The sequence below is a fragment of the Phaethon lepturus genome, unplaced genomic scaffold (assembly GCF_000687285.1).
Source record: "Phaethon lepturus isolate BGI_N335 unplaced genomic scaffold, ASM68728v1 scaffold22655, whole genome shotgun sequence".
Taxonomy (NCBI): Eukaryota; Metazoa; Chordata; class Aves; order Phaethontiformes; family Phaethontidae; genus Phaethon; species Phaethon lepturus.
Genome location: NW_010542948.1, coordinates 3,553 through 20,275, shown reverse-complemented (window position 1 = coordinate 20,275; position 16,723 = coordinate 3,553). Strand labels below are relative to the sequence as shown.

The 16,723-nt window shown below is 46.7% G+C and overlaps 1 protein-coding gene across 1 annotated transcript in view; it reads right to left on the bottom strand.

Moving 5' to 3' along the window:
• The window catches only part of LOC104621668 (eukaryotic translation initiation factor 4 gamma 3-like), a 34,100-nt gene that overhangs the window by 16,028 nt on the left and 1,349 nt on the right, over positions 1 to 16,723 (bottom strand). The window contains 12 exon segments of the mRNA XM_010288210.1: positions 313 to 430; positions 688 to 781; positions 2,449 to 2,567; positions 4,081 to 4,213; positions 5,984 to 6,088; positions 8,348 to 8,584; positions 8,878 to 9,024; positions 9,749 to 9,946; positions 10,940 to 11,110; positions 15,160 to 15,183; positions 15,185 to 15,271; positions 16,577 to 16,702. Coding sequence (XP_010286512.1) covers positions 313 to 430; positions 688 to 781; positions 2,449 to 2,567; positions 4,081 to 4,213; positions 5,984 to 6,088; positions 8,348 to 8,584; positions 8,878 to 9,024; positions 9,749 to 9,946; positions 10,940 to 11,110; positions 15,160 to 15,183; positions 15,185 to 15,271; positions 16,577 to 16,702 — 1,559 coding nt within the window.

The window sequence follows — 16,723 nt, the reverse complement described above, 5'->3', positions numbered from 1 at the left end:
CGGAAGAGTTTTTAACCTGTTATAAACTACTAGCAAATGTATCCTTTAGATAAAGAGTGACTGAGATGTGGAAACTAAAACATTCACTGTAATGGCTTTAAAAATTAATACCACCTGTCTCTCCTATGATATTAGAAAAGATGCGTGTGTTTTAAGTTAGCTCAAAGTACATGGGGTGGGGGGAAAGACCCAGCCATTCCTGGAAACTCAATGAAATTCTCTTCTTTCTGTGTGCTGGTAACTAGAGCAGCAAGTGAAACGCGCAGGCATGCAGACAGCGGAAGGGAAAGTCATCGGCGGACCGAAGCTTACCTAGTTAAGGCCCTGCGAGAATCTAATTCTGAGGATGCAGATGAGGCAGATACAGATGAGACTGGAGGCTGAAGTGCAGAAAATCTGTTCAAACTAGTGGCACTTGGTCGTAAGGAGTCTGGGAGATTGTAAAGACAACACAGGGAAGAGCGACAACGAGGTCAGTATCCACCGACACCTTGGCATCACAAAATCATTTAAGCAATAGCTGTTTTCGGAATGTTGGGGAGAGAACTGAAGGGAAAGGGTTGGTCCTGCCCCACTTAACCCTGCTTGCCAGGCAGTCACACAGACAGATGCGCATTCCCACCCAAATCCGCTCTTGGCAAGGATGGCTGGTATCAAAGCAGAGGGTGAGGATCTGTCCTGACTTACCCAACTCGCTTGCCTTTGCTCCACCACTGCTGCCCTTTCCCCAGCTGCCCAACTGGGCTTTAGGCACAAGCTGAATCTTCTCATCTATTGTGGGCTGTAACACACATCAAGATACACCATCACAAGGGAAAACAGTAGGTCTTAATTATAAATGGGGCACTTTCGGGCAACAATCCTGTCTTGTGAATAGCAAAATGCACTTTAACACATTTTTAGAAGACAGAGGCAGACAGAGAGGATGCATCATAAACAGCCTCTTCCAAAGTGTCAGTGAAACACGTTCACAATGACCAGGAGCTGCTTTATATTGGGAACTACAAAACTCAGTAAGGAGGAAAAAGCACAGTGTATCAGTACTTGAAAGATGTTTCGTTCCTTTGTGATGAGCAAAACCATTCTGCTGTCCACTCCACCTACCAGTCATGGCTCTGGGGGGAATCGGCGCGGTAACAAACAGAATTCAGAGGGTGAAGAACGACAATAGGATGCAAAACTTGCAGGGAAAAAGTAGTGTCTGACAAGAAGAGAACATTGATTTTACAATGCTCAGTAGGTGAATGTATTGACAAGGAGGTTGTGACCCCGCAGATCTCTCTGTACAAGCTCCTCTTTCCTTCCAACAATGCAGCTGTTGTGGAGCTAGTTTTGTTTGTACTGTATTTGTACTAAATGGCATAGAAGGACTTTTCCCAGATGAGCTGTGAGCCCACACAAAAGCAGGCTGAATCCCTCCTGCTAATTAAGTTTTGCAGTCTTGTTTTATGACTTTCACAAGGAACAAACTGAGCTTGATCTGCAGAAGGGCTACAGTCTGTTGAGGTTCTGCTTTACAGCACTCTGAGCATCCAGGCACCGTGAGTAAAATTCAGGGAGAGTGACATTAATTGGGATAAGGGAATGTCTAGAAAAAACCCTGATTTATGTGCAAGCTGGAGTTCTCCTTGGCGAGAAATCCCAAAGCTGTTCTGAAGATTATTAAAAAAGGAGAAATCTCCAAGCTTGCCTAACCTGCAGCCTGAAATAAATGTCCCAAAACTACCGTTCTAACAGTAAAATAACAGGAAGACACTCGTCTGGAGGATGGGCGTGAAAGTTTATGCCATACGGAGGGACGCAACGGCACAGCACAGGAGGCCGGAAACACTGTAAAAGCAGACACAGCTCTTCTCGTACTACTTGAACCTTTCGAGCCTGGAGGGCTGCCACCTGCGACACGTCAGGAACGTTTTGTTTTCCAGTGGAATGTGGCATCCTCATTCTACTGAGCAGCAGCGTCAGAACAGGGTCATGAGAACTTAAGGCAGCAAAGGATTTCTATCAGACAGATAGAAAGTCTCTTTTCTCTGGAAGAAACCCCTTCTGTAAATAGCCATGGGACGTGCTGCATCACCATCACACGCGATACCCCGACTCACATTCTCTTTTCATCATTTAATAAAATGCAGGTTTTCCAATGAAGACGACGACTTTTTTTTGTGACCCAGTAACTTCTGGGTCAGGACACTACGAGCCTGATAAAAAGTGTACGCGTACTCCTTTCCCTCAGAACAAACGAAACAGGAACATTCAGAGGACAAGAGCCTCCTTTGTGCTTTATTTATGCACAGTATTAACTCTGGCGACTTATAATGTCCCAAAAAACAAGTTTTGACCTGTAAACACCATATCGGTCTTTCCTAGACTTTTCCTAGCTTTCTAGCTACAGCAAGGTAAGACCTCGGCATTTTTGTTGCTCTGAACAAGTCTTGTGCTGGAACCTACCTTGGTGATTTTAAGGAACTTGGTGGGGTCCAGCACTCTGCTGTTCTTTGCCCCCTGCACAGTGTTCCAACCGCCTTCGTCGACCCGCTGGACACCTGTCAGACGACAAACACAACGCCCTTAGCTCATCCCCGCTGCTCCAGCGGCACCCCGGGAGAATACAGGCCATCGTCTTCAAGTTCAACAGGAGGAGGAGAAGAAGATGGCATGTTTCTGCTAAGCCTCAGCACAATTCTGTGCAGAAGTCCTGTCTTGCGGAGTGTTTCTTCAGACCAAGATGACATAACTAGCTTGCCTGACTTTATTATTACAAAATAGCCTTGACATAAGGGAGATCTCTATTTTTAAGGGCTGGTTTTGGTAGTGATTCTTCCTGGTTAGATTTCTCAAGTGTGCGTTCTTGCCATCTGGATATGGCTGCACATCCTGTGCCTTCACAAGCTCACAGAGTGTTGTGAGGGGTCTGGAGCACAAGTCTGATGGGGAGTGGCTGAGGGAACTGGGGGTGTTCAGTCTGGAGAAGAGGAGGCTGAGGGGAGCCCTCATCGCTCTCTAAAACTACCTGAAAGGGGGTTGTGGTGAGGTGGGTGTTGGTCTCCTCTCCCAAGTAACCAGCGATAGGATGAGAGGAAATGGCCTCCAGTTGTGCCAGGGGAGGTTTAGATTGGATATTAGGAAAAATTTCTTTACTGAAAGAGTGGTCAAGCATTGGAACAGGCTGCCCAGGGAGGTGGTGGAGTCACCACCCCTGGAAGCGTTCAAAAAACGTGTAGACGTGGCACTTTGGGACACGGTTTACTGGGCTTGGTGGTGTTGGGTTGACAGTTGGTCTTGATGATCTTAAAGGTCTTTTCCAACCTTAATGGTTCTGTGATTCTGTGACAATGTGCCTTTGCTAACTGAAAGCCGCACTTGTTGCACGGATTTCAGCAGTGCTAGGCTAGTCTAGTTGCAGAACCATTCAAGCAATCGCAAGTTCCTTACCTTCTCCTGATGCCAGTCTATGTGTATGTTCTTTACGGCCTGTTTTCACAGAACTTTAATTTCATTTGACAATCCTTAGTATTAAGGAATCCCAAAGATAATTTTCTCCTTGCCCTGCTCTGTCCTGCTCTTCATTTTCCCAGTCACTCCAAGTTCATCTCCAGGTAGTGCCAGCCCCAAGGGCTGGTAGCAATTTAAGGTAATGCCAAGACACTTTCTCATGCCGAGTTAACACCTCACAACTTTAACAGCTAAAGACAACATGGTTACTCTTGAAATTAGATGCTATTCTTTTGAAATTAGACGCTGCTGTAGGCAAGAATGGATGGCAAATCTGACTCCTACATAGTAACTTGTTTCTGGCAGCCTGTCACAAAATCAAATATGGTTTGCATGAATGCGAAACTTAAGCACTATTGGCCTGCGATTGTTTATTTTTACCCAAGGGATTTGCCCCTGAAAAATCCACACAGCCAACCACGGCCAAGTCTGTTCCTCCTCCAGCCTCAGCCATAATCAGGCCCCAATTCCCTTTGCTCATTACACTTGGGAAAAAAAACCAGACTTTTTTCTTTTATGTGGGATTCCAACTATGGCCACTAGGTGCAAAATGAGTGAAATGAGCAGACAGCTTGGCGTTTACTTTACCCGGTCTCCTCTTCTCTTTGGTCATGAGCTGTTGGACCTTCCTCTGTTCTTCTTGCTCTTCAATCTTGGCTTCTTTATGAATCTGCTCGATGGTCTTCGGGCCCTGGTCTGCTCTCCGTGACACCCAGTTGCACTAGGAAAGAAATAAACACGTGCTGAGAGATGTTTCCAGCGGCGCATCGTAAACGGGGTATTCTGAACGCTGTGAGAATGAGGCCTAATCCTCCCACCCTTGTACTGTCTTAGAGGGGCTGTTCCCCAAAGGACTGGGGAAAATTTTGTGGTGCTGGGTCACGTTGTGGGCACAGTTACCCCAGCACCACAGGTCAGAGCTCTGTACTCTGGTCTACAGACTGTGATATATGTTTTGGTGGAGAGTGGAGGCTGCAGTGAAGACGTGACTTTGGAGAGGCAGGACTGAATTCAAGACGTTTTAACCCCCAGCATCCTGCACATTCCCAGCTTTCCAGTCTTTCCAGGTTCAGAGGGAAGAGACGGACTAGAGGGAGGCTGCTGTCACTCTCTATCTGTCTCTCACCGACACTGTTCATTGCAGCCCTTCCTCCAAGCTTGAGGGAAAAAGAAATGAAATCCTGAAAATAAGGCAGCGAGAGGCAACTGCATTTTACCTGGAGATGGTGCTTTGCCACTCCAGGGATCGTGATGGCTGAGACAGAAATCCTGCAGAGAGAGGTGGAGCTGTCTCTCCACAAAACATTTCCACTGCTTGATGTGTCTACTCAACCATAGAGTACACAGATCCATCTATCCCCAGAACAACCAGACTCTCTCTTCATCTTGCTACAACCTTATTACAACTTCGGGGTAATTATCTTTGCCTACCCTGCAGCCAAAATGGTGACTTCAGCCTCCACAAAACCCCAAACCAGCTTCAAAACAGCTATGTGAGGTATGAGTAAAACCCGCTCAGGACTTCAGTCAAGCACTGTCTTGAGACCAGCACTACTAAAGTCACTACTACACGCTGCTGTCAGCGCCTACATGGGTGAAGTTACAGGTGTTTGGGAAGGTTCATGCAAGCTGCAGTCACATCTTTAACCACACGGCGTGGAGACACCCTATGCTGTACGAGACCCCAGGTCCAATGACTTGGCTACATTCAAAACCATTGCTTGATTACAACAGGGACAGGTCCCTGTCTGCACTGAACGTGCACTTGTCTACACCAGGTTCTCCCCTACGTGTCATTTTTGGAGCTCAGCGTGGACCTGCCATCATCATGTTCTGATCAAGCGCAGACTCCATTTGCTTTTGTCTGCACAATGTGGCCAGCAGACAACTAGCAGATGCCTGGCTGGGCTAGCAATACAGGCTAATATAGGACCATCTTTCGATGAAATCCATACTGCCATGAAAAAGAGCCCTCACAGTTTTTACAGCCGCACTAACCAGTCCCCCTCACTTGTGGAATATGCATCTCAGAACACTTTGGTCCCATCAGCAAAAGTAAGCGCTGTCGGGAAACAGTCACACCCAGAGTGCATGGAAACACAGACAGCCGAGCAGCGCGACTGACAGACCGGCACAGGGGATGCTGCGGCGGGGGAGGAAACACCCAAAGCCTCTCCTGTGAGAAGAGCTCAGGCGTGGCCGCTGCAATGGGGCTGGACCAGCATCACCAGAAGCTGGTGTGGGCACGTGTCTAACATTAAGCCAAACCAAAACAACCTGACAGAAGCAGCTTGCCTGCCTACCAACCTTGACCTTCGCTAAGGCAAAATGGAGATTTCTTGTCTTTAAACAGCCAGACTTTCGGGATAAGGGGCACAGATCCCTCCCCAACCTCCCACTTCTGCTGTAAATGCCTGCTGTTGCATGAGAGCTCTTCCAGCCTGGACACAAAAGGGAACATGCTCTTTTACTTACTTGCGTTGGTACCTACCAGCCTTAGGTCTATTACATCCTGAAGCATGAACCGAATCCTTGAAGATGTTTTTCTCTCTTTCACAATCTTCTCCATCTGATTAAAATACTGGTCCATGCGAGGCTACACAAGGGAAACATCATCATTAATGTGTCTGGGAGTCAGTGGGTGCTGCATTACAGCATTTCTGTGCCAGAAACACCTCTGGGGACCCAGAGCTGCTCTCCGGAGAAGTGAGTGTTGGGTCCCATACGCTCGTCCCAGGTAGGATTTGAGTGCATGGACTGCAGGAAACGATGCACAAATCTGCAGGCACCTCCTTCATTTAGGAAATGCTTTCTCTGCATTTTTTATTAGTCAAATAATCTACACCCTCTTCATGTACATAATAGACTTGCCATCCATTAAAACAAACAAACAAGCATTGTTTTTAATGGTACAGTTAAACTGACCTACTTGCTAGCTGCCACGGTAAAGGGGAGTCCTGCTCTACCTCTAAGCTCCTCCTTTTCATACCAGCATGTGTGCTCACCTCAGCCCAAGAGAAACCGGCTCAGGAAACTAAACAGGCATAAAACTAATCCTGCACGCATCATTTCGATGCTTTACCTCCCTGAACTGTCTCAGCTGGGGTCAGAAGCACTGCTTCTCTCGGCAAGAGGCTGTTTAATGGGCTTAGGTGCAGTATGAAATCCCACAAGCTCCTTTTCATCTAAAAAGTCTCGGTGTCATGGAATCCAAATCAACTGGCACTAAGATGTGAAACAGTAGCATTAGAGAAGCCTCCATCAGGTCTAAATTTGACTCGCCAGGCTCCAAAAAGCCTTATTCCCCCAAATGGGGGCTCTGCATACTTTAAACAGAAAGTTTCAGGGCAGTTTTATAAAGTGTTTCCCACTCCTTTCCCTAAAAACTAGCTAAACCCTTTTCTCCTTATACTTAAACAAACAAGAAAAAACCCTGTTAAAATTTGGTTCTGGCCTTGCCTTGGAAAGTTTCATCTCTGAGAGCAAATGTTTCCAAAGTTAGGAATGACAGGGAAAATATTTAAAATGGACTTTGTCCAGAAGCTTTAATTATAACTATCACTAACACTTCAGCTTCAATAAAAACATAATAAAACGTCTACCTCATTAATAGAAAATAAATAAAGGATTCTCACTCAATCTTGATAGAAATAACAAATCACAAAGACGGGACACAGGCAGCTTCTCACAACAGGTAACATATCTGCAAGCATTTCCCTGCTGCGTGCATGCTCCCTGTTACACGTTGCCATGGCTCGAGGTTGCAGAACTGGCCAGTGCACCAAAATGTTGGCTTTTAAAGTGTTTCCATGCTCGCAAAGACCAAAACAGCATCCAGGACTCATCCAACATGACCTCAGCTACTGCTTAGAAGTCAGACCCTGTTTTCTTCCCAAAGCACATGCAGAAATTTAATCCCCGCTTTCAAGCCTGCATCAGTAACGCACACACTGTTGCGTTAACAGCGTAGGGTCTGGGGGATTAGCGGTAAACTACGCAGTTTTGGTCAATGCTCCGCAAAACAGTTTGGAAACCCATTTCCCCATGAGGATCAGGATTGATCCGCCGTGATCCCTGCAATCCAGCGTGCTGTAAGGGAACTCCCTTCCCCGAGCAGCTGAAAATAATTAGCTCAGTTTGTTTCCAGAGTTGAGTCCGACCGATTTCTGGCAGAACCCTCGAATGCTTTCTCATCCCCAGCCTGGCTTTGCGAAGGAGAAGCAGATTGTCTGTGCCAAGAGAAGCTCATTGAGTGTGTAATGCTCTGTGCTACATATACATTTGTTGGAAAGTTGGGAGGAGGATGCTGGAGCACTGCAGTGGCAAAACAGCTGCTTCATTCCAGCGCAGCTGGAGACATGATGACACAAAATAAATGCACCCACCAAGGTTCAGGTGGGGGTTTAGGTCAGTTAGTGAGGTTTTCTTTTTAGATGTAACCTGAACAATACATTCGGTGGTAGGTTTTGTAGGCAATATAAGCCTTCAATGGTAAAGAAACAACTCTAAATCTTAATGCTTTGGAAACTACAGATAAGAGGTAAATTCTATTTGGAAAAAGAAACTCGTAGGACACGTTGAGTACTTTTAGACTTTGTGCTTGGATGAAATATTTGGAAACAAGTAGCGACTGGAGAACACCGTTGAAAGTTATACAGACTCTACTAGAAAGGGGCAGAGAGGAGGCGTGAGGCCAGGTCGTGATGAAACACCCGCAGAGGAGTGGATGATTTCCTCATGCCGTACAGAAATTCCCAAAGAAAAAAAAAAAAAAATCCTCAAATAAAAACACCCCACACCCATTTTTCCATCCCTGCCCAGAAAGCCTCATGTCTCACTCCTGGTCCTGCCCTACCTTTGCTTTCTCAAAGTCCAGGTCCTTGCCAATGGTAGTTAGCAGGCGGCAAAGGCACTCGAGGGACTCCTCATCGTGGTTTTTCAGCAGCTTTACCACGCAGTCATGCATGATAGCCTCCGTCAGCATTTTTAGTTTGAAAAGCTCGCCAATGAATTTTATATTCCCAATGGATCTCCGTCGAGCTTTGTCCTTGGCTTCTTCCAACTCGTCATGGAGCCGCGTCTTCTCCTCTGGCTGTAAAACAGAAAAACGGCTCTAAAAAAACATGTTCACAGAGCACAGAACTCTTCAAAAGATCCTGTTTTACGTTTGTAGCTGCTGTTGTCCCTCTTTACTCTTTTTTGCCTAAAAAACAAAAGGAGGCTAGTATAAATCCACTAATCAAGGCAAATATTCTTTATTATACCCAGCCACAGTGACAGAATGAAACTCTCAACTCTGAAATTCCCCCCAAATCGACTGCCATCTTCAAAAGAGATCATTCTCAGAGGGAGCTCTGAGAATTTATGGAGAAAAATACCACTTACAGTGGTAGCAGCTTCAAGTTCTTTCTGCTTCTTTTCAAAGACATCGTCGTCAGCCTTGTCCTTTTCAAATTCCTTCTGGCAGCGATTTAACAGCAACTTGCGGAAATTTACTGTGCTCCCAGGTTTGTCTGCCATGGGCACTTTCAGCTGTAGGAGAAGGAAGAAAAACATCAGCAGAAATATGGCTAAACTCTACATATGAGCGAGGTTTCCTATAAGCCATCCATTACGTTTTATTATGCACTTCATATTCAGCAGCCCAAGTCTGGAAGGCCACGACAGTTAAGCCTCTCGTCATGATTTCCAGCAGAGTTTTACATTTCACATGTAAAGTCGCACTCAAAACTTGGCTGACACCACCTCCGCCCAGACACAGATTACATTTCCATTCACAGGATCCTTTAAAAAGACACACTGCTTAAAAACACTCTTGTTATGTGCTGAAGACTCTGGAGCTGTGCTCCTTCGTTGCATGTCATCAAGGATCGGGAAGAGAAAGGGGTTACTTTGTCCCAAATTCACCATCTGAAAACTAGCTGTCCGAAGCTTGGCTCGGCACCCTGGGCTCCCCTTTGAAATGAGAGAGAAACTGAACTTCCCAAGCGTGACTCATTGCATCTTGCGACCAGGCAGAGCGAAGCGTCCTCAACTCCAGCCACCACATCACTCCCAGCAAAGCCCCTGCCTGCAGGCATGGCCAACGAATGTAGAAGAAGAAATCCATCATGTAAATTATTTTTATTTACTTCAGAAACTAACATTTAACTCCGCTCTTGCCACGTTTATATTACTGCCAATCAGTTCACGGGGATAACGTGCACAACATTCACCCGCTCAGAGGAATTTCCCATTTGACTTTGGCGGCTCTTACCGTTACAAGACATCTGCACATGTTGGCATACGCCACCGAGAAGCTCGGTTCATCGATAGCCTTCTCGAAGACCAGGTCGATGACTCCTTTCAGCCTCTCTTCTGTATCTACCGTCAGGTCTGTCACTTGCTTCATGAGCTGATTGAACATCTGGGGTGTCAGCTTGTTCAAGATGCTTCGTACCTTGCGGAACAGCTCCTAAACGACAGAAAAACTGTAAGTTTAAGCACAAATCGAACAAATGGCTTTCAGGAACAATCTTAAAGGTGAACGGAGAAGATGTCCTATAGGAACTTCTAGGAAGTTGAGCTACACACAGACACACATTTGCGCACAGTCCAGCTCCAGTTCCAACTCAGCTACCAAAGACCAAGGCTGCGGGGCAGGATTTTCGGAAAAGCCCAAGTGCTTTTTTCAAGTGCCACAGAGGCCCAAAGCCCTTGCTGCCACCCAACTGAAATATTCTTTTTTATATCAATTTAGCCATCAGATATAAATTAGCAGGGAGTGGCCTCCCTCTCCCTCAACCAGAGGTAATCTACTTCTCCTATATTTACTTTAAGGCACCTTTTTTTCCCCCGCTATCCAGAATGATAATTAGGTCAACAACGCTGCCATTAGCCCCAAGAACAGAATTCCAGTGTCCTTCAAAACTATCCCAACTTATCCTCCAAATTACAAGTTTGACCACCAGGCAAATACCTCCGCCCAAAGTGGCTGCCCCACAGAGGAGAGGAGTGGGGAGGGAGACACAGAGAAAGCTTCAGAGACGGCGCTGTTAGGCTGGGCAAGACAAACTGACAGAGGAACCGCAGTCTTGCTGAGGCTCAGGGCAGAAATGTTGTCTAAAAGGGGATGAAAAGCAAGTTCTGTGCTGCAAGGCTGAGGATGTTTGCTTTAGAATGGAGACAGAAATATTCTAGTAAAATAGCAATAGAAAAACAATCCTGCAAGAGAGGTAGTAGGTTGTCTGGTGTTCCCTGTTTAGACTCACTTAATGTACAGGACTGTCATTTAAACTCCAGGTCAAGAATAAACACATGAAAAAAGAATAATCAAGGTAGAGGCAAGCTGTGATTCCAACTGGAATTCACTGCCCTTTTTTTCTGCCTTACATAACAGCAAAGGCAAATTACTCTCCTCCTCCTGTTAGAGACTGCTGTACTCAGAAGCGCTTGCTAATGCTCTCACCTGGGTTTTGACATTTTCTGGGTCCTCAGTTTGGTTTTCTCTCTTCAGGCTCGGCTTCCAGGCGTTCTCTGCCTTCTTCAGGTGGACATCCTCCTTCACACACACAGTGATGATCTTCCTGGGCTCTCTCCTCTGGCCTGGCTGAGATCTCCTCGGTCCAACATTCAACAACTAGGACAAAAACATTCCTTGTTATATCCCCTTTTAAACTCGCATCTCGATAAAACACTCCAGGGCGCATGCCAACACCCGCTGGTGGCAACGCCGACAATCAGCAACTCCTCCTAGGACTTTGAGGACTCCCTCCGACCCAACACACTGGTCCAGGTTGGCCAGAGGGAACATGAAGACACCAAACAAATTTCTCTCAGGCAGCTTTTCCCGAAACACATATGGAATGACCTACACGCATCGGCGATGCTCCAGACGCTGCTTAAGCGCTGCAGAACTGAACCCGACTGACCAAAACAGCCTCTTGAAAGCCAGAAACTGCATAACTGAGACGTCATAGCGAAGGCGTGTTTAAGGACTACAACAGTCCTTACAGGTGTATTTCAAGTGTGCCATCCCAAGCAATTAGATAAAGATAAATTAGCAGCTCTGCCAAAAACGTGAAGTTTTACTGGAGATCGCTACAAACAGAGCCATTCCGAGACAGGAATTACACAAACCAGCTGAGTGGAGCATCGGTGCTGCTCCTGCATTGTAGAAACAGGGATCCTAACAGATGTGGGTCAAACTCTTCATAGTTTCACAGAAGACAGGGAAGCATGGTACTTTCTTTGAAACAGCATCAAGCGCTTCTCTGCAATCCTGTATAACACGATGGTCCTCCCAGTCAAACCAGGGATGAAAACTGCCGAAACTGGGGAGTTTTTCATCGGTTGTACAAACAATAGGGCGCAAGATGCCCCCAAACTCCCTCTTCATTATCCGGGAGCTTCCGGTTAAGGACTAAAGGTATCAAATGTTGTCAGGAGGTTATTCTTCCCCTGCACCCTTTCGTATTTCTGAACTCATTTATTAGAGATGTCCAACCTCAGTGTAAAAATTAGCACAGCAACTAAACTCCATTATCAAACCCCGCTACTTTCCACAGAAGTAATTAATCTCGCCAGTGGGCAGTAGGCAACCTCCACATGAAAGATGGGCCATTTAAAACATTTTTTTGTCCAACAAAGGGATTCAACAAGCATCAGAGAGGCAAAACCCTGTCAGTTATTCCAACAGCTTCACTGAGTACAGGAGAAGAGGCACTCAGCTGGTGCCTCTCATGTCGTATCAGCCCCAAACCCACCTTTGCACAATTAAAAAAGAAAACCCTCCTTAAAGGGCAGGAGCTTGTATCTGCAATTGGCTTCAACGATGTAAATGCGTGCCGCTGATGAAAGCAAATGAACATAATCACCGCCCCTGCTGGAGTTCTCATTTGAGCTTTGTTATGTGATAACAGCAACAGCATAAGATGTTGTCAAAGGACAATGACCTCATGTCACGATGCGCTTCGTACACCAGGGCGACGCACAGAAGAGGGCTACGTGGTGCAGCGTGTTAGCATGCTGCCCCACCACCTGCCAAGACCTGCACTCGGATCCCACTGGCACGCACAGAAATAAGCCATCAGATCATTCAAACCTTTCTGGGCGCAAGCCGTAATTGCAACGCAACTGCGCGAGTCAAGCGCTCCCAAGAAATCAACAGCGGGACGAGACAGGGAACCTTCACAACTCTTTTGTGTGTTAGACACCTTCCTACAACAGTTGTCAATCCCTCCCTGCGACCCCTCTCCGCTCCCGCCCAGAGCCCTTGATCAACAGCAGTACGACACAGCAACGTCTGCTTTGCAGCCCTCCCTTGAGGCATCCACCTCTCTTTTTACACAATTTCACACAGTTTTGCTGCCCAGTTTCTAACCACGCTGCAAACATATGGCCGTGGCAAGAAGAAACTTCCCTCCAGCTGAAAAACCAGACAGTAACGCAACAGAAAACCGACTGGTTTCAGCCATGCGCACTTGACCTCATCACACACCTCCTTGCCCAGGGAAAGCTTAGTAACCAGAGCCAGACTGGCAATGTGCCCTGAAAATCAAAACATTTGGGCTCATTTACACCCAGGAACATGGGCAAAGCTGACGAGAAGTAACCTGCGGCCACCCCGTGTCTCTTGTGCGGAGGCAGCTCTGAAGGACCTTCCAACCGCAGCCGGGCTGTAACCCGCGAGGACGGAGCCGCAGCGGCACGGCGCTTCCTTGGGTACCGGTCCATGCAACGCCGCGGCGTTGGCTTTTAGAGCAAACGCACCTCCCTGAAGGAGGTGACTACTTCCCTTGCAAAACTGAGGGATGCAAGGAGCACTTGTGCAGCTCCTGAACAGCAGCATGTTACACATCACAAGCCTCCTCAAGCCTGGCTGCCTTCGAGACCAGACCTGTATGTGCATCAATAAAACAAAGAAATCTTTAAGATTTTTTTTTTTTAATATCTGTGAATAAACTTGGTTCAAACTGTTTGATTAAGTTTTAAAAACAGTGAACAGAAGCCTCCTTTGAACATGTAATAAAGTAATATACAGGTCAAACTTTTAACAGAAAAAATCTGGGGTTTTTTGGTTCCAAATTTCGAAGCGGCAAGTTAAAGAGACGCTTGAACTCATGGCTGGCCTCCTTTTTGCAACCTGGTCCAAGTAAATAATAATGGTGCTGTAGCACCTGCAATTACTGCGCTACAGCTTGCACTGAAATAATATTTTCCACTAAAGGCACAGAGAAGTGCTTACCAGATGTTTCTACATTAATATGAAGTACCCGTCTTCCAGACGGCGAGGGGGGGAAAAAGGAAAGCAGAAAGAAACAGGGACAAGCCTCCTGCAGAGGAGCCAAAAACTCACAGCAACACGACCTGATGCTCTCCCTCACGGTCCGCTTCCACTCCCAGGACACAAGTCATGGTAATGTTTTAAAACACATCCAAGAAATTAAAGAACTGCTTCTCCCTCTACAACAGGCTTGAAATGCAGAAGGTAAAATTGAGTTTAGATGCTAGAAGCGACTCTGCCTTCCAGGGAAGCTTAAGAACCGAGGTGACTCGAGTTCCCATCACCTCTCAGCAAGGATAAAAGCAGATGCATCCCACCTCGGCGCACGGGGACAAACCGGTCCTCTCCAACCCTATTTCTCAGTTGTTTGCATCTCATTACCCACCACACACCTCTAACTTCATGTCTACATCAAAAAGAGTTTCTTAGCTGTATTTTGTTCCTGTGTAATTACACCCCTTGTGTTGTTTGATGTGACATTTGTTAGTTCTAAAAACAGTCATACAACACGTTTAAGCGAAAAGAAGGAAATAAAGACAAAAGCCAAGGAAGCAAAACAAAAGATTCTCAACGTGCCGAAAGCTTGTTAGCGCCGAGCTGCTCGACATTATTTTGAGGGCAAGGAGTAGGCAGTGGGGTTTAATGGTTTATGGGCATGGCCTGTGTAGAGGTGGAATGACCGAGTGGACAGACAGCGTACACGCAGATTTTTGCCATGCTTTACGAGAAGATAATGTCTGGCTGAAAACCCTCTCATCCTATAACCGCCGACGTCACAGGACAGCAGGGCTCGTTAAATAACGTTACCTTCCAACCCTCCTCGAGAAAAACGCAAAGAAAGGCTCTACTCTGTAAAGGCGCAAATGTAAGATGTATGTTATGTGCTGAATGCTCCAAATGAACGGGGTAAGCGGGACTTACCTTTTCTCCCCCTTTCCACAGGTCTGCAAAGTGCAGACCCCTCGCGGATCCCGCTCAGGCCAACGTCCCAGCATGCCCTCAGCTGGTGATGTCCCACCCACCACTGAAGACTGCCTAGAGGGGTACAATGCAAGTCTTGTTTCGTTTTTTTTTTAAACAATGTTGCACCTTTTTGTAAAGTTTTCTGCCAGTCGTTCTTTTATCAACAGTGGGCGTTAGGGAAAAAGACAACTCTACAAAAAGGTGCAAAGACTGGGGGGGTGAGTCCCAGCATGCCCTCAGCTGGTGATGTCCCACCCACCACTGAAGACTGCCTAGAGGGGTACAATGCAAGTCTTGTTTCGTTTTTTTTTTAAACAATGTTGCACCTTTTTGTAAAGTTTTCTGCCAGTCGTTCTTTTATCAACAGTGGGCGTTAGGGAAAAAGACAACTCTACAAAAAGGTGCAAAGACTGGGGGGGTGAGGGGGGGATTTGGCTTACCCCTATCGGCAGGTTCCTCAATTTTTGGGTGAGGCGAGACCAAGAGAGGGCATGCTGGGGAACCGCACCGAGCCAGGGAAGGCAATCCAGGGTTGCTCTGCACTTTGCAGGCCTGCGGAAAGAGAAAGAGCGACAGGGACGTTACCAAGATGCCGAGAGGCTTGGGACATTCAGCGCATGAAGGGTGAGAAGGCGCCGGAGGTACAACCTGCAAGTCCTAAATGTAGGAAGCGATGTTGACCTCAAAAGAGCATCCAGGTTCCAGGACCGGGTGGTGCTCTGAGAGAAACCCCGACACCGAAGCTACTCCAAGACATGGACACGCACCCCAGAACTGAGGCACCGGCCACGAGACCGCTCTCAAACCAGCAATATCACATCAACTCCGAGCCTCCTGGAAGTCTGCTCACTTGGAAGTCAAGGTTATTAAGTGAACTCTTCTAACACCAGCAGTTCGGAAAGATAAATGATGGCTATGTCGTTAGATATATCTAGACGGATACATTGGATGTATCTTGATAGATGACCCCAGAACTGAGGCACCGGCCACGAGACCGCTCTCAAACCAGCAATATCACATCAACTCCGAGCCTCCTGGAAGTCTGCTCACTTGGAAGTCAAGGTTATTAAGTGAACTCTTCTAACACCAGCAGTTCGGAAAGATAAATGATGGCTATGTCGTTAGATATATCTAGACGGATACATTGGATGTATCTTGATAGATGAAAAATAAATGATGGCACCCAATAGTGGCGCAGCCTCCATCCTCCAGCTGTGGCTGACTGGGCGGCACTGTGCTGGGGGCACCCACACCCCAGGAATGAGGGACGGCAAAGGCAAGAAGGAGAAATTCCGAGAGGGATTTCAGAGTTTGGGCAAAGCAGACACAGGGAAAAGAAGTGGAGGTGAAAGGAAAGCTGAGGAAAAGGCAGGGAAACAAGGAATGAAGTGACCAAAGCAAAGCAACATGTGGAAGCATAAAGAAAGCAAAAACACACACGGGCGCTGTGTATATTCTTTTTTTTGTTTTGTTAGTAAAATCTATTAGCTCTATTGGCACGTTTTATAAAAAAAGAATCCTATGATGACACACACTGACACCGGGTTGTTGTATGAGAAACGTACGTTCACACACGCGTGACTGCCGGGGCCTCAGCGCGGAAACGTGTTTCCACAACTTTCACGCAGGGAAAAGGGGAAGAAGATCAAGTCCATTTCAGACCAATACGTACCAGTTAAAAACATCCACAACGTTTTTCTAATTTGCCTAAATTTTGACAGCCAAGAAAACATCACCCTTGCATTCATCCTGACAAAACCAGAACCACCGCAGCATCAGAAGAGGCCCACAAGCGTGAGGACGGACTTCATCGGTGTTAAGGCCAGTTTTTAAATGAGCAAGTTGGGGTAAACTCACACTTCCAGATACGTTTCTTCCACCAGAGGTTTGCCTCCCAAAATCAGCGAAGGCTGGCGTGAAGTCTGGTCCTCGAGGCAGTATCCGAGGGTCCAGGGTTCTCAGTGGCAATTTTGGCTGATTGACCTGCATGGTGGAGCAGAACAA